Source organism: Atractosteus spatula, chromosome 14 (assembly GCF_055471065.1).
Source record: "Atractosteus spatula isolate fAtrSpa1 chromosome 14, fAtrSpa1.hap1, whole genome shotgun sequence".
In the NCBI taxonomy this organism is placed as follows: domain Eukaryota; kingdom Metazoa; phylum Chordata; class Actinopteri; order Semionotiformes; family Lepisosteidae; genus Atractosteus; species Atractosteus spatula.
In genome coordinates this window covers 26442262-26470242 of record NC_142719.1, presented here as the reverse complement: position 1 = coordinate 26470242, position 27981 = coordinate 26442262, and the positions used below count along the sequence as shown (strand labels likewise).

The 27981-nt window shown below is 34.2% G+C and overlaps 1 protein-coding gene across 2 annotated transcripts; it reads left to right on the top strand.

The window, feature by feature from the left end:
• pdlim4 (PDZ and LIM domain 4) lies at positions 1–27242 on the top strand. Of its 2 annotated transcripts, none has more exons than XM_088932199.1 (7): positions 1–261; positions 8221–8372; positions 14816–14900; positions 22419–22606; positions 23046–23203; positions 25049–25166; positions 25813–27242. In XM_088932199.1, exons 1-7 carry the CDS (start codon positions 169–171, stop codon positions 26015–26017), a joined length of 999 nt encoding a protein of 332 aa, XP_088788325.1. In that variant the 5' UTR covers positions 1–168; the 3' UTR covers positions 26018–27242. The 2 variants fall into 2 exon arrangements, with proteins under 2 accessions (XP_088788325.1, XP_088788327.1); XM_088932201.1 differs by lacking the exon at positions 1–261 and adding an exon at positions 1270–1380.
• Positions 27243–27981: the final 739 nt, after the last annotated feature.

Sequence of the window (27981 nt, the reverse complement as noted above, 5' to 3'; positions counted from 1 at the left end):
AGTTACAAAGAACAACTCCCCCTTTCAAACGTCAGGAGGGTTTTTATTATTTAAAGTTTGCAGCAAGTGAAGAGGGAACTGTTAGACTGTTGCCTAGAAGCTACCAGGCGAAGGACCTATTCTTAAACCCCTTAGTTCTGACTTCGTGGATCCTTCTGAAGCGCAGATATGCCTCAGACTGTAACTCTAATCGGACCCTCGCCATGGGGTTTCAGGCTTGTAGGTGGAAGGGATTTTAGTACACCTTTAACTATTTCAAGGGTATGTAATGCGTTAATCTTTTTGTCTTTAATCTAATAATTCTTTCTGTAGTTCACAGAGACGAGCCATGTGGCACTTTGTGTCAGTTTTGGAAGTTGAAAAATAATGCTGCCTGCTTTTGTATTGAGTGATGGTACTGAGTGACCTTTATTGGGATTTAGTCTGAATTGATAATTGCTCATTAACAATGTTTATTGGACTCTTTTTGCTAACATTTGAGAGTGGAACATTCGAGTTGGAGTACCAGTACTGTATTAGGTGGAAGGCGTTTAAAATAATAATTTATTTTATTAAATAATATACAAGATTACTTGAAGACGCCTGTAACTAACAACTGAAGAAGTCTACAAGCTTTCCATACTTCTGTTACATTGATTATATGCAGCACAGTTGTTTAAAAAAATCCTTTTCGCTCAGTGCTCCCTAATGATGATACTGTGAGCGATGTTTATCTTACGAATGCCCAACTGGAAAGAATGCAAAATTATTTATGCAGCATTTGGTTTCTCTAGTTATATTCACAAATACTTTTATACAGGTGCTTTAATTTTTTATAGCTTTCATTTGGTCACATTTTTTCTAGCATTTAAGACTGGCTATGCTATGAAAAGACTAGAAATTAAGTCTGCTTTGTTAAATATGTTTATTGTTTTAAGTAAGAAATCTTATTTGAAAACTGGTTATCTATTTTTAACACATTTGGTTTGCAATTATTTTAACGCGCTTACGTAATAAGTGACGTTAGGACGGTTATTATTATTATTTTATCTGGTCTGGTCTTTAGCTGCCAAAGAAAGTACAAACTTCGCCTTTTATAATCTGTTCCATGTTTTCCCAATATGAATTTCACCCGAGTATCCGCCGTGTACTATAGGAAAGTAATAACTGCATGTCTTGTACAAACTGTAAAATCCCCTTGTTCCGGTTCCTCAACAATAGGTACTCATACTTGGGTTTAATATTTTAGCATCCGTACCAGAAGTACTGTATATGGGGAGCCGTAGATGTGTTGATAGTATAATACACACGGGAGATTCAGATGAAAATGTTCAGGGTGCTGACATTTTGCTGAAGTTGAAAGCTGTCGTCGAAGATTACTGCTGAGAAGAAAGCTTGCAGGTGCTGTCACAACAGTTTCTAGCGCATAGTCTTAATACAGACGTTGCTGCAGTACTAAAGGAATAAACGAGCTGTAATGTTGTGATCAATGTGTCCCTACTGTACGTGTTTTGTCTTTTCATATTCATTTTGAACATCTGGCTCCGTCAGTTTACTTAATATGTAGAAAGGATAAAAATGTCTCAGGATTGTTTTTTAAATAGACAAGTAACAGTTTGATTCCAACGTACAAAAGAATTTTAGAAATATTTTGGAAATGTAGGATTTCCCTTAATGATATTTTGCTTACAGGTACTAATATGTAATTAAAATCAATTTGCCCATTGAAGCATCTATTTAAACATTAATGGGTTATTTTCATATATAGTCAATCTCAGGACAACTATGTAAATTAAAAACTATAAGGGAATGTAGACTCAGTATGGAATTTATGTGTTCTGAACCCTGAACAATTATCTGGTTGTATGAAGATTAACATGAATATTAACATGAATATTATAAAATATTTTAATGATAACTCCTCATAACATTTAGAAAAGCGTATTATTCAACCAGCAGCTCCTTCTTTCATAGAGAATATAATGATCTCCTGTGGCTTATTGTCTTGGTATAGTAAATTTTAATCTTCTCAAGTATTTCTCCTATAAAGGAAATGATTGCATCTGGAAAAGATGTTATCATATTCATCTTATTTGCGTTTTTTCTGTTTTCTCCAAAATTATTTAAATATGTGTAAAAATCAAATTGATTTTTCAGTTCATCTTCAGAAAAATAGTAAAGCATGATATGTTTTGGGGGTAAAGAGAATGTACCAATTCCAGCAAGTTATTTCTGTCAAACCACAATCTGGACCAAAATTTCAGGGAGATCAGCGAGCTATCTTTTAAAAGATGAAGGGTATACTTGAATTCTACATTTAAAAACCTTTAGAAGATTTAATGCATGTAACAGTTAAACACTCTGGGTTTTCTGTATATACAATTAGGCAATTAAACCCCAAGAAAAGCAATGGAGAATTAAACTCCTAAGACTTGAATATAATACTCTTAATGTTTACCTTTCATAGTGCATATGGAAAACTGCACTTCCAAAAAATCTTAATTGTCTGGTTAGCTGTATCATATCTTCAATGCATTCCTTGTGTACCTTGTGTGCCAAGTGTCCTGTATCGTTTTATGGGATGCTTTCTAAGCTTTACTGCAGAAAGGAAGCCTTGGATTATCCCATTGAATAGCTGACATGTTTAAATATTGAAACATTTAAAATATTTTCCAGATTTCTTAGTTTAATGGTATTACACAGGGGAAAAGTTAGACATCATGTTGGAAACCATTCTTCTCAGACTAAAAGTTCTCAAACACTAACTGATCCTGCACTTTAAAATTGTAAAATTCAGTACTGACTCAAATCTTGGTGTAGTGTAGGTGCTAATTGTGAAGTCTACTACAGTTCACAGACTGACAGGAGAGCAAATAACCAAAGTGCATATACAAGGGTGGGGTAGTTTATAATGAAATAAGGACAAGTTGGACCACAGTCCTAATTGTTAAAACATGTTGCAGAGATAATGTGGAAAAGTGTAACTATGAAGTTAAAACATAAAGCATAACCTTCTTGAATGTGGGGACAATAAGATTATCACATGGTTTGCAAGCAGTATACTATAGTTCAGCTAAATTGTGTATTTTAAAGTTTTATGTATACTGTGCACTTGCTATTGACAAATGGATACAAACACACAAGAAACTGTTTTTTATTTCCAGAAAATAATGTAAAAGCTGTGCACAGTCATGGCCAGATGTTTCTTGATGAGGAATTCTTTAACTTAATGTTCAACTCTGGGGCAAGGACTACCGGATAGAGTAATTAAATTGGAAATTCTCAGGCCAGATCTAAATATAAAAACAATTCATTTCAATACCTTTTAAAATTGAACTGAAATTATTTTCAATTAGTAAACCTTTACTGCATGTGTATGTAACTGAATTTAGATATTATGTATGGTTATTCATAGTATAATTGAAAAATGCAGGCTGTGATGAAAAAGTGATGCACATGCATATTAACAAGAAAGGGGATGCCTCTATGGGAATTTCCTATGCTGAAAAATTCCTCCTCTTCCAGGTTAAATTTCAGTCTTTGTTGGAACTGACCAGGTTAATTAATCCTGGAAAGAGTGCAGATATTGAACAAAGCCAGAGGAGAGGGACTCTTGATTACAGGCGTTTGAAAAAGTTCAGATTTGAATCTGAACAGAAGACGAAAGATTCATTATTTCATTCTTTGTTCCTTCAAATGACATTTTCTGCTAGCTTTCCACAGTGAATTCCTTCCTGTAACCTTTTTCAGTATCTGTTTTTCTCTACCCCTTTCTTCTGTCTAGTAATTTATTAGCCTTGCTGCTCATTTTGAAGTGAAGGGGTCTGCTAACCTTTTGTCAGAATTTATTCTCTTTGAGCCTCATGTGGTTATGCATTCCAGGGATCTGTGTGACCTGAAAGAGACATTTTGAAATCAGTGACCATTCTTTTTATGGCCACTGTGTCCCGTACTGTTTTCTTTTCATATCCGTGGAAGAACTGAACTGCCTTATTTTGGAAACAGATATGTGACTGCGTAATAAATTTACAAACCAGACATTAATGGCAAAAAAGTCTCTGCAGTATATTTATTACCTTGCTGTGATGCATTTAATATTGTTGGCATCAGTGATTCACAACTTTGTATTGGTCTTACAGTTTGTTGTTTATTCTATTTGGATGAAAAACTGAGATTTGTTTTTGTATTTGAGCAAAATATAACCATTCATATTTGAGATTAAGGTTTTTCTGTTCTTAAAACCATGATAAAATAATTAAGATGGCTCAATACTTTTACTTTTCCATGGTTGCAACAGGAGACAGAATCTAAATGAGACTTTCAATAAAATGTTTATACACCTCAAAAGTCAACAACCTCAAAAGGTTGTTGAAGTTATTTATAGTACTGCACATGAAGTGAATACTCTTATTTAAGTTTTAGTTCCTAATAACCCTTTCGTTATCTGATAGTTCTGATCATTCTTAATAACCTTATAACTGATAGTTCATAATAACCCTTTAGAGCAAACAATTGTTCACAAGATGATATTCTATTTAAGACCATTTTTAACTATTGGGTTTGCATTGCTTACTTTGTTAGGAGTATATGGCCTTGAAGTTTGTGTTTACAGTGTTGAATTCTGCATAGTACAAAACAGAACAAGCATTTTTAAACTCCTAAACCTGAAAGCAAATTCATACAATAACAATTAGAAAACGTGATTTTGTTTTGAGCCACACAGACAGAAAGGCCAATGAAAAGCTGGTCTTTCTTTATACCTGCCTTGATGGCACAACAAAGCCCTCTGACCCATTATGACCACATTTTACACATGGCTGGACACAGCTAATTCTGTAGCATTCAGCAACCACTGTCACAAACTCCATTTTCAGGCAGCCAGACCTTCTTGAATATTCTTGTCTTTCATTCCTTGCAGAACCTGCAAATAATTAACTAGATATTGTACAACTGATACGATATGCAGAACATTATTGTTCCATTACACAAATTGCATTGATTAGGCAGTTCCACAGATGTAAGAGAAGTCGCTCGGCTTTTTCTGTTTAACATTCATTAATTTGCTCACTGCTAATGCGATCTCCAATATATTGCATATTATTTTATCTTTGTTTAGAATATGCCATTTACTTACAGTAGCTACTGTTCTTGGTACACTTGTATAAAAATACCATACTGTACAAATCAGAAGGGGTTACACTTGTTTAATTTGTGCACTTTGAAGGTGGAATGGTCATATTCTTTTTTTTAATGAAACACAGCTCTTTTTGGCCATATTGTGAAGCTACTTTTGTTAAATGACAAAAGAGATGACTGTGCACTGGCAAATTTCATATTTTGTTCTTAGTTTAAAATATTTGAACATTTTTCCTCAAACTGAGATAGGATTTGTTACACAAATGAGAAGGAGTTTTTTTGTGGTGTTAGGTAAGGTTAAGGGTAGCTTTACCTAAAACTGAAAAAACAGAACTGATTTAGGATTCTGGTTTCAAAATTAATTAGAAAAAATAAATTCTTGTTCTGTGGATCTGGTAAAACTGAAGAATGCCATTATGTGACTCAATGTAATTTAATTTCCTGTTGCTTACCTTTGCGAACCTCTATCCACCATGGGATAAGGCTCCCAATTTTTGTTTCTGAAGACTTTAGTCTGAGTTAAGCAGCTAATTTGTTGTACTGCATGCTATTCTCCACATTTTATTTCATTGTGGGCAGAGGGGCGTGTTCAGATTAGTTGACTTTTCAGTTCTGTGTTGTTGGGTGTAAGCCCGTATCTACTGAAAAGTAAGTTTTGTACATCAAAAATGCGGCAATGTATACATTTTCCCAAAGATTTAAAAAATACTGTTTGTTGTGTAAAGCAATAAGCCTGATTCTGGTCTATCCTGTCACAGAAACAGATCTCTTGACCCATTCTCGTAAGACAAACATAAAACATTTATTTTCATTGAACATTTTTATTAGCAAAAGAAAACATTTTTATACAAAACGTGCTTGTTTTATGATCACCATTGTTTCAGATTTCTAAGAGCAGATTGATAATTTAATACTTTTTCTAAGAAGGCAGGCCGGAAGAGTGACTCATAAAGGGCTATTCATGTAAGTCCTGACCTTGCTGTGGGCTTTGTTCTGCTATAACAGCACACCCTTAAACATAACATGTTATTGCCAAATGACCCACAATAAAGGAGGATTTCCACAGCCAGGGTCTTTTTACAATTTTAATGTAATATCATAAAGTTAAAATTAGAAGTTTGAAAAGAGGGATTCCATATTGGATTATAATGTGGTGCTTTTAGGACTGTGGTTGGAAAAACACGACTACAATCCCAACAGTTGTCCTTTTGAATTACTGTATGCATATATCTAAAGCCATATGAAACGTGTACTGCATTGTAAGACAATGCAAAAACAATTGCAAAAAAATGAGTAGATTTGCTGTTTCTGAGTGCTAAAGAGAAAATAAAACTTGGCACGCACATATAAAATCCTACAGTATCACCACAAGTGTTTTTCATTTGAAATTAATGCACAGAGCAAAGTTCCTAGGGAATTAAATGCAATTCAATAAGTTTAAGCCAGGTTTTAACACATAAGGAAAATTTGTATTCTATTTTTTTAGGTTACAAATTTAAATAATAAAAAATTATTTAAAAATTATTTTGGTAGAGTATTTTTTTTTAGTTCAGATTTCTATAATTCTTCATGTCAGTTATTTCAGACCAATGCTATGTTCCATGAAACAGCTCCAAAAGCTTTAAAAGTTAACATTGCTGGCATAGGATTTTGAAGGAGGTTTGCACAGCCTATATATTATAACCTCTCCATGTGGTTACACTCGATGTGGAATAAAGTGACTATGCATTTTGCTCTGTCAAAAGAATATTTTTGATTATTAATCTTTCATCATCCATTTGTATGATGGGTTCCAGTTATCTCTATAATCAAACAGTGATGAAGGAATAATCAGATTGAAGTGACATTTTTAGGCTATAGTGGACCAGCACTTGGTCTATTTCTACAAAATCTAATTTGTGAATGAGCACTTTAATTAATTAGGAAAATATATTTTTGTGCTTTCACCCTTCTTCATATAGAAACTTTGTAAACCATTCCTCTTTTTCCAAAATCATCCCTAACCTGGACAGATTAGTCTGAGGGTAATATTGTAATAGAAAATATATTAGATGCACAGAGGGCTTCTGGTGATTTATGGTTATACAGTATTTAAGCTTCGTAGTGTGACATCCAGATGTCCTCCTCTGGAGGCGTAGTTATGATCTGGGTTAATAGACGAAAATTGCTATCATGTGGTAACAAACAAACTTCTGAAGGTAAGCTTTAATATGAAGAAAAAACCCTTTAAAATATTTACTTGAAGTTAAAATGTCATGAGCAAAAAAAAAAAAGGCTTGTATATTTTTTCTATTAACTTCTAAGGAGAAGCACATGCATATGTTGACCTTAAGCGTTTTGTTAGTCTTCCAAACATTTCCAAAAAAAGGTGATTAAATTACTGTGCCCAGGCACTGATTAGAACAATAAGAGGAAATGACAAACTGTTAATCTCCTACCTTGTCTCTGTTTGACACCTAGAGTAATATACCTTGAGGAATGTATGTGGGGTGTATCCTTTTGTTTACATAGCAGACTGATACATTGTAGTCATTAAATCTGCATGGCCAAGCACCTGACATCAATTCAAGGGGTAATGACACCAAATTTCCCAATTAAAGGTTTCCACAATGCTTAAGTTTTAATTGTCTCAAAATTGGGCTAATACAGTCACCCATTTGTCCTGATGTTTAATTTATTTTGTCTATGGCCCTTTTGTTTTATTACTGTTCTTAAATGATTCATCATCGCCTGAAGTCTTTCTCACTCTCACTCTAGAGATTAATGCCTTGTTTGATAGTGGTAAATTATAGAAAACTGCAATTTCTTTGCCTGCTACCTGAGGCTAATTCAACCACATGGGTGTTCATACAAGGACATTTACTGCAGTGTGGGAGTGTTGCTTTTTTACTAATGTTTCTATGGTTTTGTTGATACTCCTTGATCTTTGTCTATATGCAACATATAGTTTTCCTATTTTATTACAATTTTTGCAAAAATAAATATCTATCCATCTTAAATGATTCATTCTGTATCGGCGAGTGTACTGAGTGCATTGTGGTACTTCCATGTACCCATTGTTTTGGGTTAACACAAACTTAATGTTGTTTTTTTCCTTTGTTGTAGATTACACCTGGAAGTAAAGCTGCACAGGCAGAGCTTTACCCTGGTGATACTATCGTGGCTATAAATGGAGACAGTACTGAGAACATGACACACATGGAGGCCCAGAACAGGATCAAAGCCTGCACTGACCAGCTTGTTTTGTCTATCAGCCGGTGAGTAGCATCACTGTACGGGGTCACTTAACCATCTTTGATTGATTGGACATCTACAGCATCTCTGAAGCTATATCAAATGTGTATTGGATGAAAGAAATTAGACATTAAGTGCAAAAAAATGGGGTATGATCACAACTTCTGAATTATGATGATAAAGCCAAACAGATACTGTATGGTTTTACCACCATAAGCATTTTTCATTTCATTAATGCATATCTTATTTTATATTCTGATATATCTTAGCAGTCAGCTGACGAGTAGTGTTACAGTAGGGAAAAGCTTACGATTTGGATTCTGATTATTTACTTTTTTATTTAATGTTCTTCCTTTAAAAAGTCATTATTTTTAGCTTTTATTAATCTAAAGGCTTTTCGGACCATTTCAAAGTTCGCATTGTTAGTGTATACAAGCGTGTCCCTAGCTTTCCCTAGCTAGTTAGGACCAGGAATACTTTACTTTGTTGTGTGACACGATGACATGAACCTCTGCGGGCCTTGAGATCACAAAAGTAAAGAAACAGGAGACACATTTAGGATGAACATAGGCAGAACGTCTTTATATATATTTAAGCTGTATGGCTCTATAACAAACCCCCAGCTACCTTATTGGATATTACGCTGGAATATGGATATTAACTGGAATCCTTTAAAACCTAATTGGAAAAGGTTTGTTCTTGTCAAGCAATCAGACATGATAGGCAGTGTATCCTCTTGTGTGAACAATTACATGTCCAACATTTTGTCCTTCACTCTTATTGTATACTTAAAGGATCATTTAAAATTAGTAATTTTAGTAAGTATTAGTAATATCCTGAATATCCTTTAATTCCCCTTACAATTTTATTAATTGCATAGTTCATAGTTTCATGCTTTGCTTTGAACACAAAAGCATAAAACTCAGTTAAGCTTCTTTAAAGCATCTTGGAAAACTAAAATATATATTAATTTAAGGAAATAGTTCAGTACTGCCTTGTGAGTTGTGAAATATGCTGACAAATGTTTAGCATAATATATAGATATTATACAAATCCCTATAAATACTGGTCTCTCAGGAATTTTACGACAGAGATTAGATTTGCCTAAAAGTTGTTGCTCAAAGAATGTTGACATTTTTTTAGTCTGCCCAGGCAGTACATATAAATTCTACTAGGCTGTAAAACAAAACTAGACACAAAACATAATAAAGTTGATATGTCTTTACAGTAAAATTGTCATTTGGCATTAGTCCATTGTCTTTTCTTGACATATGTTATCTAACAAAAATGTACCTAGGTTCAGAACATATTTCAGTTTCTGATAAAAGTGTTTTTCCCATGCATAGCCATGAATGTCCAAGAACAGCTAAAGCAGTTTCCTTTTGGAAAGAATGAAAGGTAGATTTCACCTTACAATTGTCAAGAAAACAAAGTGTCAAACATGTCAATTCCTAAATGATTGTTACAGATTCTTTCATATTCTGATAACTTTATCTGGTGTTCTGCTATCATACAAATATTTAGCATTTTTAGTGTGCTGAACTCTTCTTCACTTTGCTGGTTCTTGAAATCTCTTGTTTCTGTAATAGAAAAGTAAATTGAGCAAATGGTTTTATTTGGGTTATATTGATTCACATAAAAGCTTGTAAGTTTTCAAGCAATAGTTTTGAACAAAACAAAGATTGATTAATTTACTGACTACATTGTTCAGTTTTGCTTGGATCTTGCACTTTCCCTTGTCTAATTTTTCTTTGTAACCCATGCAACAATTTTAATTATACAGTCTATCTAGCCTTTAGTATTAAGTTTTTATTACAAAAACTAAAAAAGTATAGGAACACAAGTTCCTGTAAAGACTCAAGTCATAAGTACTTAAGCAACATTGTTTAAATATATACAGGCAAAGATAAGGCTGCCTTTGCTATGAATACCTTATACCTCAAGTAAGTTAGCTTGTTCAGTAAGGGCCAGAGTACTTTGCTCTCGTATTTCCTTAAAAAAAATAGAAGCAGTGGAATGAATTTAACGGGGCCAGATTTCAGTGTGCTATGTGTGTGTAATTTCAATTATATGGTCAGTGTAGCGCAGAACAACTTTAGAGTCTTATTCCCTTATTGTAATCTTATAGCATATCCGTTTTTGACATTTTTCATGATATTCACTTCATTTTACTCTAACTGGTTTTACAACTATTTGAATAAATTCTAATCTATCGAATGAAAACCGACATCAGACAAATAGTCATTACATTGTAAAGCAAGATTCTAGGCTGTTTCCCTCTGTTTCTAGAATACTTGAAAAGTAGGTGTCTATTTCACTTTGAGTAAACAAACAAAAGGCTTTCCTGCAGCAAAGAATGTTGCATTTAGTGGATCATGTTTTCAGAGGGCCAGGAGAAAAGAGAAAATGAGCACTAGACCAAGTTATAATTATATAAAAGAAAGAATCCTAAAATAGAAAAGAGAAACATGTAATTCACACACGATCCGAAAAGACTTCCAAAGTATATTGAAACATTGGGAGAAGTGAGCATATTTGCGGTGAGTCATGAGAAAACGAGATGAGCTAAACTTCTTTCAAAATGTCTAATAAAATAAAAAGCATTGTAAAGACTAATTGCCTCAAAACTGGGATCTTTATTAGCATTTTCATCCAGAAAATGCACTGGACTCTTCAAGAGCTGGCCAGGCAGTTTGTAACCCTCAATTCATTGAACTTTAAATTCAATTTTAGGCACTGTAGAAAAATAGAAGAATATTTTTTTAAACATAAACTCAAAATGTCAGCAACAGTGCTCTGTCCCAATTAAGAAAAAACTATGGTGTAATTATTATTGGAATTACTGTGAAAAAAAGAGAAAGATGTTTTCAGCTTTAATGGATAATGGAGCGGGCTTTATGGATTCAGCTGTTCAAATCTAAAAGCCCTTGAAATACCTTTAACGTCTACAGTATGAGGTAAAATCATTCCATAAATTGTGTGCTGTATTTCTGGCTTTGTGATCAAAGGGTGGCTGACTGAGAAAGATTTGTTGCTCAGAGGCTCATGCTAAGTTCACTAAAAAGTCAGAGCATTATATTAGGAGCTTCCTGAAATATGTCATGTCTGTTCAGCAGTGCCAGTATATCATTAACCTATTGTAACACTTCCACTGAGAGACATGCCAGCTGTAATTTTTTCTGCTCTTTAAGAAAGCAGTGGCCATGAAGAACTGGGAGTAAGATGAAGGCAGTCTGAAATAAGCCGTGTTTGTTTCTGTGAACACATAATAAATACAAAAGGTTTCTATTGACATATTCTGAAAGATCTGAACTTGAAGTGCAGAGGATTGCTGCTTCTTGAGCAATCAGCTGGGGTGTGACTCCTTTTAAAGAAGAATAATTGCTTAATAAAACAAGTGCTTAAAAATGAGTCCAGCAGTGGCACTGGGCCTCTGATGAATGTACTGTATGCTGTCTTGCATATAACAGTGGAGCTGAAAGGGGGCTCTTCTGTTTCATCTAAATGGAAGATAAACAAAAAGAAGATAATAAAGTGTCTCTTTTACTGAGCTCTCTGAAGGAAGGTTCTCAAGTGGGAGCATGAAATAATCATCGACTACAATAGTGTGTTAAAAAAAAAACCTGTTGTCAAGAGCCGAATGTTTTTTAATTCATAACTCTGAACATGACTAAATCATGTCCAGACAGTCTAGGGCCCCCAAAGACCAAATATTTCATTCAGCAATGGTAATAGTGTTTCTCTTTCAAGTGATTATCAGACAGGATTTTCAAACAGGAGAGGCACTTTAGGTTTTCACTTTTGTTTCCTCTGGGGGATACCCCTGACAAGGGAGGGGAGGTAGAAGGGGGTTTCTGTGCTAAGAGAACTGTTGGACCTTGCTCTATCTTTGATTTATGTTTTGACATAAACATATCAGATTAGTTAAAATATAGAAAAAAGGGAAACTTGGGAGCAATTTAACTAGTGTGCTGATCTTTATTTTTTGGAAAATGTGACCATTAAAGCATTTTATTATAATGCAAAATGTATTCAATAGTTTAGATTGAATTGCACTCTGTAAGGTATGTGGAGTATTTTCTTCTTGACAGAGTATAAGAATGAATGGAAGTATAAAAAATATGTGCATGGGGCAATTGAATTTAATAGAACCTAAAACATTTGAGATAATGAAACATATTATTGAAGGGTAGGTGAAAGACATAAGCAGTATTCATTTACAACAATTTAACACTAATATACAATATTTTATGGCTTTAATTTATTACCTGAGATTAAAAGTGACATTGATGAAAGAAGAATTTGTCTTCTATATATACAAGTGGTTGCTGTAATACTGAAAATGGTTTAGAGATATATTTGGGGAAATGTCTGGTAGCTTTCTATCACCAGTGCAGTGATGATAATCAGATACTTCTCAGATGTAAGGCATACAGTACTTTCAGATCTCATAGTTTGTGTTGAAAAGCTTCCATAGAAATATAGTGTATTGTTAAGTATAGGTAAAAATATAAGTTTGATAGAGTAAGACATTCTGTAATAGCTTTTAAATTGACATTCATCAGTATCTGAATTTCAATCTGAATTTAATTTGTATACTGACATTCTCAACAAAAAGCACTTGTCAGTATTTCAGTATCTAGACTATATTTTACTGAGGCTTTTACTCCTAATGTATTTTCCTAAACGTGTCCACAAAGTTATGTCTGGGGAATGCATGATGTCATAATTAGCCGAAAAGTGAAGTTGGCTGGATGTCTGCGCTTGGGTCTGAAGATCGTTAATTTTGCATGTATGCCTAATATCTTTTTGATATGAACACCTCTTTGACAATTTTTTAGGCATTACCTCACCCAGCCGCAATTACGACAGCTGAGCTGTATGATCTCATTGAAACTAGTTGTGAGTTTTCCACCGTTGGAGTGATTACAGAAACCTCTTTGTTAGTCAGAATCATCAGGCTTGCTACTGTGTAGGTGTACGTTCTTCAACTGCAGCAGATGTTCTGCAGAATACGTCTTTGTTCCAATGAAGCTCTCTATTAATCTGTGAATATGGCTACTTGGATAAAATGATGTCACAAAAAAGAAACCTGTTTAAATCTGGAGGCATGAGTATATGTAGTATATTTGGGCAACTTGGCAAACTCTTGCAGTTAGCATATCTCTCAGGGATATTAAAATATTACCCACACTGTTTTCATTCAAGCTCTTGGAAAATTCCAGAAGTACTTACAAATCTTTGTGGTATCTTAAATGATCTCATAATATATTGTGTATAGGTCACACAAAATGATGGCTCACTAAAAGCTTTACTGTTGTTAGTATTTTTTTATTAGTTTTATATTATCTAAAGGATATCGTTTCAGCTTTCATGTCTACTGTAATCTACTGTATACATTCCAAACTTTTAATTGGTTTAATTTAAACTGCAGGCAGGCATCCTTCTCTTCTTTATACAGCTGTTAATGACAGCTTGTACAGGAGTACAGTCATTTTCACTTCCGTTAAGGCTTGGTTACTAATTGACAGTTTTGAATTTTCTTAAATATTTGTTTTATACAATCACTGTCAGAACTAATCTAGAGAGATGGAAAAAGGACACATTTTCTGTTCGAATTATGGCTACAAGGTTTAGCTTGCATTTAAATAAAAGGTGCTTTCAGTCTGTAACAGAGAAACCTATTGGCTGAGGGCATGTTTCCTTTTTTTGTTTAATTTATTTTCAACACTCCTGGTTACTCCTTGTTAATTTGCAGACTCTTACTATTGTATATAGAAACTTCAGGGAAAAAAGGACAATGAAGCAGTTTTCCTATCAATGAACAGTTAGACCTTCAGTCTTTAACTCAAAGAAGGCATTTCAGGTTTTTGGAGAAGACTGGATCAGCACTGCAAAAACATTTAGCATGAAGGGCTCCTTTATTGAACGTTTTCACATTCTTTACAACTTTGAAGAAATAAATGTTGTTGTTATTCTAAATGATACAAAACATTCATGGACATTTGAATATTGTTTTGGTATTTAACTAATCTTAATTAAATATATTTGCAGAAAGTGTATTCAGACAAACCCTTCTCCAGATATCGCATTAAACTAGTGCTCCAGGATACAGGCATTATTTTTGACGTTTTTAAATTGGATACGTTGTAAATTTATCAAATTGAAGTAGAATATTACAAGTCTTTTTGCCTCTTTGCAAATGCATTAGAGTGCTGAGCCAGTAGAGCTCCCCTCATTTCCTTTCCTCTGAGAAGACCACTCAGAAGTCATTTTTACTGGAAAAGTAATTTAGCATACCGAATATCAATCTAAGTGCAAGTAACAAAAGCAAGATGCCCGAGGTATACGATAAGATCCCTTAAATATATGATGATTATCCGGTTAGCAAAAAAGGAAGAATTAACTTTGTGGTTTGAAATTTGTTTCTTAATTGATCATCTGTTGTTTGATGTGGTTTTTACAGATCTGAGACAAAGATCTGGTCTCCAACTGTTACAGAAGATGGCAAGACGAATCCTTTTAAGGTCAATTTGGAGGCTGAACCACAGGTATGCAGAGTAATAACTAATATGCAAGAAAATCAAGAACTCAAACCCAAGAATTTAATTTGTTTGTTTTCAAGAACGAACAAGAAAAAAAAGGTATAACTATATCAAACGTATAATACATTAAGATTCTTGTTCTCGGTGTTGTCTCAGTGCCATGTATATGACATTTTCAGACAAAAAACATTTTATGACACTTAACAATACTGTTGTTGAGATAAAAAGAGGAGTATTTGGAGTATTTGATTAAAATTATATGCAGCTTTATTTATATGTTGGTAGCATGCCAGCTTAAGTCTATAATCTCCACTGATTAGTTTTTCAGACCTCTGTGAAACACTAATGTATTTGTCCTGGACACTTCCTCTCAGTGTGTTTGGAGATGCCTGTTCCACAGCTATTGTTTATAGAATTGCAAGTTAGGATGCAAGTAGCAACTAAGCAGAAAAGAAAACTAGTGTAAATAAGAATCATATGTACAGTAAGTAAACCAATATGAAAAAGTAATAAAAAGGCATTAATATATAAAGGAGAAGCAGCAATGGCCTGGCACACATTCCAAAGCTGTTATACAGTAAGATCCTTACCTACAGAGAATATCAATAGATGGAGAGATTGGAAACAAAAGAGCATATGATATGCACTATATCTTAAAATTTGCAGTTAGGAGTTTCTTATGGGTCAGTATGGTGGATTGACCATTAATTATGCTGCTCTGGGTGCTGATTTTGAGTGTGGCCTAGAGCATCTTCTGTGTGGAGTTTGCATGTTCTCCCAGTGTTCAAATGCAATTTCACTGCTGTGTCAGAATTGTCCTGTTTGGCTTGGACAGACATCTCATGCAGGATATACAGTACTTCTACAATGAACCCTGTGCTTGTATTGCCTCAGCAATAAGGCATAATTTCTGATAATGGATGGTGGGAGTTCATTACAGCATTGTTGTGATCAAATACTTACAGTACAAATTAGTTTTTTTTTAAGATGGGAACATATCCCATTTAGAGAGATCCATTTTGAAAAAAAAATCTATGACTAAGATTTATTAATTGTGAGATGGACCTTGTTAAATGGGCAAATCTCATCCTAGACCATCATGCCATAAGCACAAAATTGTCCTTTCATATCTGATAAGACGTATTAGGCATGGTTTACATTACCCTGCTTTGGAAATGCAGTAATATATCATCTAATACTCAAATGAAAGGTACACTCTTCCTTTTACCTGTTTTCAGACTGATATCTATTATGCTTATGACACAGTTAAGCTGTAAAAGTGTAAGTACTTCAGATTTATGTGATGTATCTTGGCTCTTTCCGTCATTCCTTTTAAGGAAAAAAGTTAATACCACATTTCTTTTACTGCATACTACTCTTACAGATGTTCACATTTTTTCAGAGACTCTGATTTCACAGGCTTTTAGCAAAGGTATTTAAAACCGTGGAGAATTATTTTTCCTAAAATGGATTTAAAGTTTAAAGTGTCTTTAAACAAATCAAAACTGGAAATTAATCACTGTTAAATACACTGAATAGTAAAATATACATAACATTGCCTTGAATAGTATTACCCTCTTAAACATTCATACAGAAATCTTTGAGTACTTAAATTTAGAAACTTTATTAATTTATCTGACTTTCTTTAACTTTCATTGCTTTGAGAACAGAATAAAGATAATACAGTTCCAATGACTATTTGTGGTGGAGCATTTGCACTCTGACTACAATTTGTTTCTTTTTCATCTAAGAGAGAGAGAGTATAACTTCATAGACTTTGAATGAAAATGTGTGGTGTTTAAAACACTTTTTTTGTCCTTATGACAGTATTTTGTTTCTGAAAATCCTTTTGACATTTTGATAATTTCCTTTAAAAAAGAAAAAAAACACGGTAATTAGTAAATCAAAAAAGAGGATCGTACATTTCCCATTCCTCTGTACTTTTGCAGGTGTTTTTAATCTAAAACCTGGTTTTGCCTAACAGCTACCACCCACACAAGAGAGGAGAGACCTGCCTGAAGGCCATTTTCATACTTTGTATTCTATAAATGAAAATAAGAGATGAAAATGTTTTCTTCAGGACATGTGGTTTATATCAACAGCTAGATGGAGAGCAAATATCTATAATGAAACACAGACTTTTGTATAATGAAAGTCTGATGAATTTGAGCAATGCGCTATTCTATTAAAATTCTGCAATAGCCACTGTAAGTGAAAAATAAGCATGACAAAGGTTCAGCTAATTAAATGTATTTTTATTAAATGTTTTAGACAAGAATCTCTTATCTTTCTTCATTACAGCTTTTTTCCTTGCAGTGGACAGAATGTGAAAACAATGAACAATGGAAAAAAAAACTAGAATCTGATCCATTGTTAAAAGAAATTAAATTGCTGAAGTACTACACACTGGGATAAGAAACTCATTGTGAGTTTGGTATGGTAATTGCTACAGATGGGGAAAAACTTGAAACTGTGGAAATAAGTGGATATGTTTTCAAGAAATTTGGGTTTGGGGAACATTATGTTTCACTGTCTCAGCAGTAGAGTGACCTTGGCAGTAAGAAACATCATATTTTGATTAAAATGCTGTTGGAAAAAACTAGAATAATGGATACAAATATAGCCCTAAAAGAAAGTTTAGCATTCAAGTTGCATATGTATCAGTAGTAGGTTGAGTTGACTACTTTAAAAAGGGAAAAGTTGTAACTGGGACTTTTCATTATGAGAAAACCAAGGAGAGTGGTACATTGAAATATTACTGCAATCCAGTGAGAAGGCAAAATGAAATTAATGAATTTGACTTCCATCCAAGGTAATGCATTTTCCACACTGGTGTGTTACAAGATGCAGTGTTGATAAGAATAAAACACTGCTTTCTAGCTTTAATCATTTTCACATCATATTAATCACAATGTAAAAACAACGCCCTACCGCTCATTTTGTTGGAAATTCTAAGTAAGTAGGTGGATATGATCTACCAACACAACAGGAATTGACACATGGAAGCAATGAGGTGTTTCCTTAATGTGCTCCACTTAAAATAGGCTCTTGTCTCTTTGGGCATTTTCGTTCAGAGCTGATAGAAAGTTTAATATAAAGTTTTTGGATTTCAATTCTTAACTTTTTGCAAATTCTTTCAATTAAAGTTACACCTCAGCAAAGCTTGGTAAACCTAGACTGAAATAAAGCTTTTTTCAATTGTTGGCTTTCCATTCATTTCAATTCCTGTGCCACAGTTTTATGTGACGACAACCACTTGTAAATTTCATTCTGTTTTACACAACCGCTGCAGTTAAAATATTTCAATATGGGAATAAAAGTAAGTAAAAAAAAGTGAATGAGGCATTTATTCAAAGCCTTTTAATGAATGTTTGTCATGTCGTTCTGTTTGTTTTTTTAAGGTGATGACATTATAACTCTACAGTATGGGCGACATTAACTGCATAGGTCAGAGGACATATCATAAATATCGGAATAAACTGCTGTTTGAGTTTTTCACCACAGATAGCCACAACATATATCAGCCATATACAAATTGTTCCTATACCTACTGTATAGCTTTGCAATCATATATACAGTACTGTATGATGCTTTGTATACACAAGCTGCATTCTACAATGTCTGCCCCTGAATCTAGGTACAGTTATTCACCTGGCTCAGTGCAGACATCACATGTCATTACAGTCATATTCTCAAGATTCAGTACCATGCTGTTAAAACAGATAGAATTCTTCCAGAATGCATTGGTCAGCTTTGACAGTTAGGTCACACATAACATACTAATGAAAATATTGCAGTTCGAATACCTGAGAGTTCAAACAGCCAGCACAAGACAACATTTGCTTCATGAGTAGAAGGTATTTTCATTAAATCTTGCCTGATATCTTAATTTTTAGATTATTATATGTCTCCTTTTTCATTTCTGATGTTATGTTTTGATTTAAGGCTATCTATTCATAAGCTTGCTTCTTTAATGTTTTGTGTTGTAAGCTTAATGGAAAAGGATGCTAAAAGCACTTTTTTCCAGAATTATCATATTGTGTTCCCTTTCTCTTTTTGTAATGATAGTCTTTCACTTTAAGTAGTGTGTGTCAGAATTTGGACACCTGTGCAAGCCGACATAAACATTCAAATTTATTTACAAGACTTATAAACTAACCTTTACTTGTTTCTGTTTTAGCCCAGCAGAATTTCCTGACATTTGTTTGGGGCTTTTCTTCTTTGCCGAAGTTGTTTGCTTTTTACAATTGCAATAAATCTTTGGTATATTATTATGTTATGTTTTTTTATTGTCACATTGTTGCAGTACACAAAATGCCAAAATCGTTCCCACTAGTTTGCCAAAAAAGGCTGAAATAAGCAAGTATTGAAGTAGTCAGCACTCTGTCCTTTATTAGGATGCTTAAGATATAATATCATGAAGCTCCTCTCTTGTAAGCTTTTTCATTATTTTGATTTTGGATTGTTCAGTTCAAAGAAATTTGTAATACTTTTAAAACCTTAAGTCAAGACCATTATTCCTAAAACTAAAGTCCTTTTACACAGGCTTTCATTTAATTTGGACGCAAAATATTTGCCGATTGTCATTCAAACAACAATGAAGATAATGTCATAAGACATTGTAGAAAGAAAAAGTAAACGCAAAATATTTTAATGTTTCTGTTCTTTACCATGCTAAGTTTTATACTGTGTGTACAACGTTACTACAAATATGTGTGCCATAAACCAGGTACATTTTGTAGGCAAAGTAATAAAACCTCAGTTCTAATGTGTGCGCTGTTTGTTTTTCAATTTGATTATTTGTGAATGTTGTGAATGCTTCATTAACACAATGTTATGAGGATGTCCCATTCAGTGTAGCATGGTTATGCCACTTTGAAATGATTTTTTTTATTTCTTACTCTTTCATTAAGTACTGTAGTTGGTAGCCATGGAGTGAATTCCCTGTAAACGAGATTCTATACTGTATATATTATATATTATGGCGCAAAAGGAGCAATTGCATGCCATTCTGGTCTCTCCCCAGTGATAACTACCTCATGCTGATTACACAATTTGAAATCCAGCAATAAAGGGCTTCTTGTGTTTGGTTCCTAATGCAAAGCATCATGTGAAAAACTTTATTCTCCAAAAGTTTAAGGATTGCTAAGCACTATAGACAGATAAGGGACTGCAGAACTGGGAAGGCATATGAATACAATTAACACTGGAAATAAAGCAAAAGGCTGCTAGCTCAATATTTGCAGAGGAAATGGATCTAAACGTGAAATCCCTCTCAGGCACATACAATTAAAATCTAGTTTTGAAAGTTGATTTATTCAGTAGCACTGGGGCTTCAGAAGGGTATCTGTAGTATTAAGTGGCTGTTGGGTGATCATGTTGTTCGTAAAGTGAACTTGCATTCACTGTAAGCAGTCATCCGTAAGTGTGTGTCATGCTTGGCTGCTGTTGTCAAACAAGTCAGTGAATTCTGGCAACTTAAAGAAACAGACGGTTTGAGTTTGACCGAAATATGAAGAAGAAGAAAAAATACATTACCATCACCACTGGCATACGCTTCTCAATGAAAACCATGTCTTTCTATAACTTTTTTTCTGGAAATTATAAGACAAAAAAGAGAACATCTAGGTGTGAGATGTTTGGACTGTTTTAAAGTTCACTGACTGTTTAAAATAACCTTTCTCTTCCTTTCTGTTCTCAGTGGTTTTTGATGGAAATATAGTTTTAGAATGCTAAGTTCTAAAAAGTGGTTAGTAATACTGTCACTGGATTCTTAAAAAGCAACTTTTCAAAAACAATGATACATGTTTATTTCCTTTAAAGTTCAATGTTATATGTGAAAAACATCTTTAAAGTATGACCATTTTAGTGAGTTGCGTCATAATTTATTACTATGGCAATTCTAGTCCCAAGCAAACAGTGTCAGGCAGGTGTAGTATCTGTAAGCCAACAGCAAAATCCTAGTAACATAGCTTTAACCTGCCTACTAAATAACAAGATAAGGTTGCCAAGTGATTCAATGGTCCAGTCTTTCTGTGAATGTCATATGATTCACACTGTCTTGTGGAAGAAAATGCATGCAGGGATTTTATCGATATTAAGTAGTGATACCAAGAGTTGGTCTGAGTCTGCAGTGCATCTGGTGTTTTAATGCACTGTCAAAACCTCACGTGTAGGAAATAAATCAATTTAAGTAAATACCCTGACTTTACAGATGGATAATGAAAATGATCTTGGCCTATATATCATGAACAAAAAAAAGTCACAGATTGTCAACACACAGGCCTTTTTTTAAACTGTGTACCAGATGTGCAACTAATAAATCTGCCATCTACCTCAGACAAATATCTATATGCAGAAAAAGATTTTTTTAAAGGCTTTAGCAGCACAAATTAGATTAAAATGATGTCTGTCCGTTTGCTATGTTTAATTAATGTAGAAGGAACTGTTTAAATGCACAGTATACAATTCAATGCCAGCATGGAAGCAAATCCCAGAATTCCACACATTATGGGTTGACTGGCAACCAAAACAAACTGAACTTGAGTGCTTTAAAAATTCAAAGTGTAAATTGACTTTGTATGTTTAATTGTTGTATTGTCCTCTAATTGTATTTCTGAAAGCTTTTTAAAACAATGTTGTCCAGTGTCCTAAGAGCAGATATCCCTTAAGTAAAAATATGGAGTGCTGTGCTCTCTACTTTGGCACTTTTGTCTCTAATTGGCACATATCCACACATTTTTCTTCTAGAGAAATAAAACAGGTAAAGAAAATGATAACTTGTCACAACATGAACATTTATATGAAAAGAAACTGTAATGTGGTGCTATATTTTAGGCTGTTTTTTTTGTCATAACAAATACCACAAAACTAGAAATGGGAGGACTTTTAATATAGATTAACTCTCTCACATTATGAAGTCTCCACACTACCAGAAAAATACTTTGTGCTGTGGCCTGCAATTTTGAAAGGAACTTATTTTGAAAGATTACCTCAGGTAATTGTAGGAGTCATCAGGTCCCTCCAAGCTGTGATTTACTCTCTCACTCTCTGTTGGTGGTCTGTAGAGGGCAGAGCAGGGTCACATCTGCTGACTGGTGTGGGGAACAGCTCTGTCCTATGAAGAGCTGTTTCCTGAGCAGTCCGGCAAACACCATTTATGAGTAATAATCCAGACTCCCTTCAGACATAAGCTTTAAGATAAAGTGCATTTAAAAAAATGACGTTACAACTGTAAATTCCCATCTGAAAGTTTTATTCATTCCTATGTGCTCAACATACTATATCTTGACATTTGTAGTTTGAGAAGTGTCTGAAAAGTAAGAAGTGCAATGTGGTCTGTGGTTTATGAAGTAGAATGTGGAAAGAATGTGAATACAAAGGAATTATCATTGAATATGATTTAATGTTGTTTGTAACTGATATTGTTTCTAATCTCATTCAGGGATTTTCAGTACCTGTGAAAAGTGAGTGTCTTATTAAAATTATTAAATTAAATTTTTGGTGATTGATTTTCTTTTTTAGGGTTTCCGACCCATTGGAAGTGGATATAACAGAAGACCCGCCCAGTATGTTACTGATGTTCCATTAAATAATGGCAATTCAAAGTCAGCCTTGCAGTATAATAATCCAGTTGGACTGTACAATAACAACAACACAGAAGCCACTTTACCCAAGCAAATGACTAATCTCCGTCTAGGTTCGTCTAATAGGTATGTCATGTCTTTAAGTTACCGTGTCATATAATTTGTTGCAACTTGTCATGTACAGTAACTATTTTTTTTCAGATTTAAGACCTTGTATGAACTCGGCCACACACTCAGACTAAACGTGTTCAGAGCTTGCACAGCTTTTTAACTTTTGGGTTTATTGGGAAATATCTAATCCATGGATGTTCCTGTGCAAGATTAAAAACTGTACTTTTGGTCATAGTTGACTTCCGTTTTAATCTCTGGGCAGCTTTTCATTACCAGTACAGTACATTACCAAAATTAATTCTACTCAACAGCAAATAGAAGTTATATTTATGGACTATTATATGTTTTATAATGCAAAGGGAAGAACTCAAATTAAAAAACAAAGGTGGCATTGAATTGTATACTTACAGTATTATTACTTTTTTGTATTGAAATATTATCTCTCACATTTCAGCCCTGAACCACAAATCCATTCACCAAGTAGCAAAAATGGGTTTGATACTCAGTCTGAAGTCTATAAGATGCTTCAAGATTATGAAGAGCCTTCTGCAGAACCCAAGCAATCTGGCTCTTTCCGATACCTGCAAGGGATTCTGCAAGCCGAGGATAGTGGTAAGGAAATTCAATTTTATTCCCACATTTTGTTATCTTTTCTGTTTAAAATCCAACTTTAGGTAAAATAAGAAATTCTTGAAGCCCATTTTTCTTCTTTCAAATGAATATATCCTCTGTTCATATGTTTGCAAATTTATTTACATAAAGAAATTACAGTAAAATGCAACAGCAAGAGACAGTAGCAACAAGTTTTTCCTTCTGTAATCAAAAGCAAAGTGTGACATAAATAACATTGCTCTAAAAAGCAAACTGCTGCCTATGGCAAAACAATAGTAAATAAGAGAACAAAAAACAAATGTTTAAAACCTTATTGTAAATACTCCTTTGTAAAAAACAATGTTTGAAACGATAATCTCAGATTTCTAATATAAATCCCTTAATGAAAGTCTAAAACTCCCTTAAACATTGGCAGGGTTTCCATTGTCAAACCACAACTTATTTTCCCACAAAATAACATCCAAATAACATTTGACAAACCCAAATGTGTGGGACAGAGGAGGCACATGTCATGAAGCCCTAGTTCAGAGGCAATTCAAGTTAAAGAGCGGGGGACAACCTTGTGTGTGTTTTGTCGTTGCACATTCAAGAAAGAGATTATAAAGACCATTTGCCCTGTCTTGCACATTTGCTTGTTAAAGCATACCTATCCAAGAATTTCAACATTTGGAGAACTATTCAGGTTAAGTTGAGTTTATTGTAAAATGTGATAGTTGGCTTACAGCATCTATGCTAATTATACCCTATAATCCAGGGAACTGAAATCAAAGCAGTGTTTTATTGCAAATAAAAGTAAATCACCCTTCTGGTTCTGAGTTATTTCAGTTTTGTTCAGATTTTTGAGCCAATAGTGATTGAAAAATTAAAAAAAACTTCCTTTGCATACAGTTTCTGTTTACTTAAAATGTTAGGATAAAAAATACCACCTGAAAGCAGGTGGAAAGCAGTACTGCTCATATTTTCTACAGTTTTATATGACTTGTGGAGGTACGGAGTTTATAGCTTTGGTCTGGCTCCCTGACAGACCCTTATTCTGGGAAAGTGGGATTTTAACACTTCTGTGCTGATGTTTTTTTCTGTAATATGGAATGTTTTGACTGCCAACATCTACATTTTTTTCCTAATGAATATGTTCATGCTGTGCCAGTCTTGGCACAGATGCCAAATTTAACATGTGAATTTAAAAAAAAAAATGTTTTGGCATGGGCAAAGCAACTTGGCTTAAATGGCCAGCAGGGCACAGGATGCAGCTGAAGCATGTGACATTGAAAAATGTCACTATGGTGCACGAAGACCGATCTAAACCTTTTTGTATGAGTGTGGCCTAGTTTCGCAGGAAAATAGCATTAAAAATAATTGGGTGACCATTTAAGTTCCAACTTTAAGTATTAGCATTCTACAGAATATATAAGGCAAAAAAGCTTAAATAGGTTTAGCTCTCACAATGTCTCGTTGTTGGAAGAATACCCACAGATTTTGTAATGTTGAAGGAAGGTTTTCAGCTTTTCAAGGCATGTATATTTCCTTCCTTTAACAGAGCTTAGGACTGCAGTGAGGGGTGGGAATGTTCTGGTGATCACAGGAGGTTGGCAGACCAGACAAATAGGGGGGTAATTAAGTAATTGGTTATATGCAGTTGGCCAGGTGTAACAGTGTGGGCAAATTGGCCCTGGTGTGAGTGGATTTGTGTCTGTGTGTCTGCCTTACAATGGACTGGCGTCCCTTCCAGGTTTACATGAATGTACAATATACACTATACCTACAGTATTTTTAATTCTTCTGCTTTTGTTTCAATGTAAAAACCTTCACCCTACTGTATATGCATTTTGCAAAATCTTTTTGCAGCTGAAAGACCTGCAGTCAAAAGTGTGAAATCTCCTGTCAGATCTCCCGTTCCAAAACTGGGGTCGCCCTTACCTGGCTTTCAGCTTCCCGAGTGCACCCGTTGCGGGAATGGCATAGTGTAAGTCCAAGGCACATCACGGAGTGCAAGCTTTCCTACGCTTACTCTGCATGCATTGAGGGTCTTAACACGGGTGAATGTTTTAACTTAGTCCTCTGATTCTGTTTAACCTATTTCTGCAAACTCTGATTTAATATGGGTGGCACGGTGGCCGCCATTGCTGTCTCGCAGCTCTGGGGCCCTGGGTTCAATTCCAGACCTGGGGTGTATCTACATGGAGTTTCTATGTTCTCCCTGTGTTCACATGGGTTCCCTCCCACAGTCCAAAGACTTACTGGTAGGTTAACTGGGAAAATTGGCCCAGGTGGTGTCCCTTCCAGGATTTACCCTGCCTTGTCTCCATTGCTTGTCAGGATAGGCACTGGCTCCAGTGTGACCCTGAATTGGATAAAGTTGTTCGAAAATGTATGGATAAATTATTTAATACGTCCTCAACGTTTATCGTACTTTTATCATACAATTTTCCCATGTTCTGAAATATGTTCAGAATGTGACCAGTACCTATTTATTATTAAAGAGAGTATACAAGTCTATACTATGTACCATTTCAGTCATCACTAGTTCCCAGGCAGGAAGACTGTAATGCAGTGTACATGGTGTCAAAATAGTCACTGATCTAGACTGAATTATCTTTTTCAATGTGCAGGGGGACAATAGTGAAAGCACGGGACAAGTTATACCACCCAGAGTGCTTCATGTGTGACGACTGTGGATTAAATCTGAAGCAGCGGGGGTATTTTTTCATCGAGGACCATCTTTACTGTGAGACCCACGCCAAGGCCAGAGTACAGCCTCCAGAGGGATATGATGTTGTTGCCGTTTATCCCAACTCTAAAGTTGAACTGGTCTGAGTCTGCACAGGGTGCAAAGCATGTGCCTTTTTTCCAGTTTGATAATGCTGTTGTCCTGTTCTTGTTTGGGGTGATAAGTTTCCATGCACTGCATGTTACAAATGTAATAAATGTTAAACAGTCATTGTCTTCAAGAAGTTTTCTTTTGTTTTTAAAAGCTTATTGTAGAAGTCACCATTTAGTGTTTTTTTGAAATTGTGTTTTATACCTGCTGAAATTATAAAGTCATTTAACTCTGAGGTTTTAAGATGGCAAACCTTTTTTTGTATCAATAGCACTTTATCTCTATCTCTGTTAACCACGGTTTGAAATATGCTTTCTGAATATCCGAAACATTCAGTCTTTATTCTTAGTGGTTATCTCTTCAAATCATAGAAACTAAGTATCGTTTTACAAGAAATAAGGATATACCATGGCATTTCAAAATATAGCTGCAGACAAAATTGGTCACATTCGCAGGATGCCCTTTTTTAAAGTAGCTGTTTAAACACATTCCAGTGCTGCAGCAAGAAAGTCTTTCTTTATGCTTCTGTTAATCATTGAAAGGGATTTGGGAGACAAAATGAGAAAAGCAGAAAACAATGAAACATGGCTGTAATATGAGTATGTGTGATGTCTTTCATTTGTTTCATTCTTGGCATTTACAGTAATCATGGAGACCCACAACCAGCAGATTTTATTAATTGTCCTTAAATAATCAATTTCTGAATTCAAGAACCAATTTTCTTTTGACCACTGAAGCAGGAGACTTGTTCAGTTAAGTAATTTATAGATAATTTAAAATGAAAATCACAGCACCCTATAGTTACAAAGGACCACAACTGGCCAATCCTAGCCTAAATGAACCAGTTAATATTGTTAAATGTATAAAAACCCATTTATTCCAAGTTTCTATGTATTGATGATGTAAGGGTGATACTGTATATAAGATTTTTTGAGCTGTGTATCTTCATGCACATTATTTAATTGTATTTGTTGGCTACCCCTGGCATATACTGTAGGTACATTATGTTGGATTCATTTCTTCGATTTGTATGAAAATAAGTACTTTTAGATGGGTGGAAGTCCATTTGTTATAAGCTGGAGGTGACTAAAATGTCAGTTTGGTGTGAAATGTTCATGTGTATATTTTTTATCTTGTTTCAAATACTAATAATGATTGTATTACGTGTTTATAATTCTAAAAGTGAATTTCCAAATAAATATAAAGGTGAAGTTTGTAAAATATTTGAAAGGTGTTTATTTAAAGATAATGCCAGGAAGAATAATAACACAATAACTCCAGTAGGTCCATTCCAGAATACTAAATTCTTGAATACATTTAAATGCTAAAGGACAACTTTATAAGAATAATTCACACTGTTACTATACTAATTTAAAAATGTAGTACAGTACGTTACAATAGGAAATGATGCAGTACAATGTTACATTTCTATGTTTTCTTATGAGTCGTGTATATATTTGTTTGTTCGTGATTCTTTGTGTTTTTACTAAGTTAACTTTTACTATGTTTTAACAAACTGTTTTTGACTTGTCATTATTACATTTTGCCTGTACACACCTGTCTCTTTTAAACCTGCTAATCTTTATTAGGTGACCTGCAACAAATCGTTAAATATTTCTGAGTTGATTTTTTTAACTTATTTCTCTGTGTCAGTTTTGTCCTTTCAGTTCAGCTAATAATGAAAAAAATAAAATGGGAAAAAAAGAATGAAAACCTTCTTCTTTGTTTACACTGTGTTTTGCCAAGATTCTTGAGCAACATGTGAATGTAACAATATGTTCTCAGAATATTTACCTGACACAATAGCTGAATGATTCCTTGTTTATAGGAACACGATTCAGCTTATTATTGCAAATCTGTTTGTACTTACATAAACTCTACTGAACTATCATATGATCATTGTAGCCAGGAAACTGGTTTTCAAATTGGTCTATTGGCAGACCTTTAGACCCTCAAAAAG